This window comes from Branchiostoma floridae, chromosome 2 (assembly GCF_000003815.2).
Source record: "Branchiostoma floridae strain S238N-H82 chromosome 2, Bfl_VNyyK, whole genome shotgun sequence".
Taxonomy (NCBI): domain Eukaryota; kingdom Metazoa; phylum Chordata; class Leptocardii; order Amphioxiformes; family Branchiostomatidae; genus Branchiostoma; species Branchiostoma floridae.
The window spans coordinates 16,800,712-16,803,451 of record NC_049980.1 but is presented as its reverse complement, the minus strand read 5'-3'; the positions used below and the strand labels follow the sequence as shown (position 1 = coordinate 16,803,451).

The 2,740-nt window shown below is 40.3% G+C and overlaps 1 protein-coding gene across 1 annotated transcript; it reads left to right on the top strand.

Annotated features, from left to right (window-relative positions):
- Window positions 1-6: 6 nt before the first annotated feature.
- LOC118410516 (CREB-regulated transcription coactivator 1-like) lies at window positions 7-2,714 on the top strand (the record flags this gene model as incomplete). Its single annotated transcript, XM_035812272.1, is given in 6 exon segments — window positions 7-38; window positions 642-653; window positions 870-965; window positions 1,267-1,368; window positions 1,907-2,048; window positions 2,624-2,714. Coding segments are annotated over 4 exon segments (407 nt in total), but the record flags the coding sequence as incomplete, so codon positions are not given.
- Window positions 2,715-2,740: the final 26 nt, after the last annotated feature.

Sequence of the window (2,740 nt, the reverse complement as noted above, 5' to 3'; positions counted from 1 at the left end):
TGTCTAACCAGACGTACTCACTGTCTCAGTCACCACAGGTAAGATTCCTACAGGTGTCTGCACATAGTGTCTGGTGTGTGTCTTTATCTGTATAGCCAGTATGATCCTCCTTTGACATGACATACAAGCTTCTGTATCTGTAAAGCTGGTGTAACCACCCTTCGTTGTAATGCACTGGCTTCTGTATCTATATAGCCGGTATAACGGAACTTCAGCACAAAAAAACAGCTTTGTAGGCACGCCACATATCAGCAGCTAGTTACTTTCTTTCTTTATTCTTTATTTCAGGTATAAAAAAAAGCCATAGGTACACAAAAGATCATGCATACATACATATACATTAAAAACGTAAGTTACGTTACAACACGTACAATGTACGTCGAACAAGCTGTTGCACCTGCATTTGCACATCTAGCTGCAAGCATTATTTAAGGTAATCTAATTGACATGGCTGATCTGTATTTGGTAGCATTAAGTCCCACTGAAACTGTCCCAAACTCAATCAATGTTACAGAATTACAGCTTAGACAAGGTTTATGGTCATTACATTGAATTGGATGCCATGTACTAATTCATAGCTGTATAGGAAAACACCCACACTCTGTCTCTATTTCTCTCTGTTTACATGCTTCTGTCTATAGCAGACCCCTCAGGTAGGATGTATGCACAAATACTGGTAAGGTCGAACTGTGTAATTATGCTGTTGCAGTGCAGTATTGATCTTTAATACATCATTGAAACAGGAAAAGAAGATGACAATATAATGATCAATGAGTAGTAGACGTATCTTGTTAACATGATGACTTATTCCTGTGTTGAACTGTACAGTTCCATGTGAGTAAAAATGTACATGCTTTTATGTATGACAGGGTGCAGAAAGTCCCATCTCCTCAATGCCCAACACAATATTCAGTGAGTCATACTATCTTCAGCAACAACAACAGACCAATGCTCTACAGCACCAGGTAGGGAAAACAACATTTGTAAACAGTTCAGATGAAGTGTTGCTGAAAATGATATGTCACTAGCTTTGGATATTTGCTTTTTGGCCATAGATCAGTGAGGTAGTATATTCATGTACAATTCTTTAGTGAAGAAGTGCATTGTGTTTTGTCTTTTGTGTTAACAACAAGGTTGTCTCAGAAATATTTATTATGCACTGGATAATATTATAAGGCATAGTTTGGATGATACCATTACTTCAGCAATGTGCCAGTGTCTGCCTGGTGTCAGATCGCTGAAGTTGTTTGTGTTGTTGTTCCTCAGTTTGAACAGTTCAGCATGGTGCAGGATAATCCCAGCACGTCACCTCTGACAACTTCCAGCATGTCACCCATCACCAGTAATCCCTACATGGGACAGACAATGGTAGGTTTAAGTTCTACAATCAAATCTGTACAGGGGACCACCTCTACATAAGGACTACCTGGCCCTTGTGTCCACTTTTTAATGATTCCTTGAATAAATGTTCTAAATGACACAAGTATTAAAAATCTTGTCTATAGTGACCACCTGTCAACATTTTCATGGTCCCCTGAGTTGTGTTCTTGAGCAGATTTGACTGTTACAATTGAAGATTTGGAGAAAGATGTTTCTTCAACGTCTTTCTTTAAATCTTCATTTTTTGAATCCTTTTACTGATACAAGTCTACCCGGATGGTAAGTTGTTGATATTCGTTGTACAAGAAATCAATGAGGACTGTGAGATTATTAAGAACACGTTGCCATTGTACCTGGATATTTGTGTACTTGAACTACTGTTTGTGATGTCTATTATGTGCCTTTTAGTCATCTTTTATAATGGTCACAGTAAAGGTTGAACATGGTTGAATGGTTACCATTGCAAGGGTATCCTGTTTGTGGGATAAATGTTAGATTACTGCCTGTCTCCTTCTTGCTGCTCCAGAGTGACATGCAGTATGCCCAGGCACAGATCCATGGCTTGACAGGCAGTCAGGAGTTCCTCCAGCCAAACAACAACAACAAAGTCCCACCGTACCCACACAACTCGCAGGGCAACCAGGGCATTCCTGATATCATTCTCACAGGTACTAAGTCTTCTTCAATATTCTGAGGCTAAGGGCTCCACAGTACCTAAGGTACACAGGCAGCAAGGTTTCATTCACAGGATGGAGCCTTGCAGTTTCTGATCAGTGTGGTGGGTTTTTTTAACATACACATGGCCCATTTAAGGCATGCCCCTAACCAAAGCTAGGTGAACCCGGAACCTCTTGATGCCCTGGCAAATGCCTCAATAATAATTGCTCCATTTGATGCCATGTTTATTCCTATAGTCTATATCTTCTTTTCTAAATGTTGTCACTGTGTTGTTGTCAGATTTTCTACATCTTTGGACAATTGAATGTTTCTGTGATACATGTATGTTCCTGTAACTTTGGATAGCACTTTACCAACCTTATCACAAAATTCTAATTTTTCCTAGAATATCTTCCTGCTACTTGTGCAGAACTTCCTGGTAATCCAAACATTTTCTTTCACATTGGGAGTAGTGTATTTTTATTTGGTAGATCTGTTGCATTGATTTGTGTTCACTGGGCCCTTTCAAAATGCCTCTGTGGCAATATGTAAAACATCAAATGATAAATGTGATGGCTTGTTGCAGGAGCGGGAGAGTCCCCGCCACGCCAGGACTTTGCCAAAGACCTTGGCAGTGCCATGGCAAGTATGGCCAGTGGCTTTGACTCGGACACCCTGTTGCAGCGGACGACCCCCGAAAGTC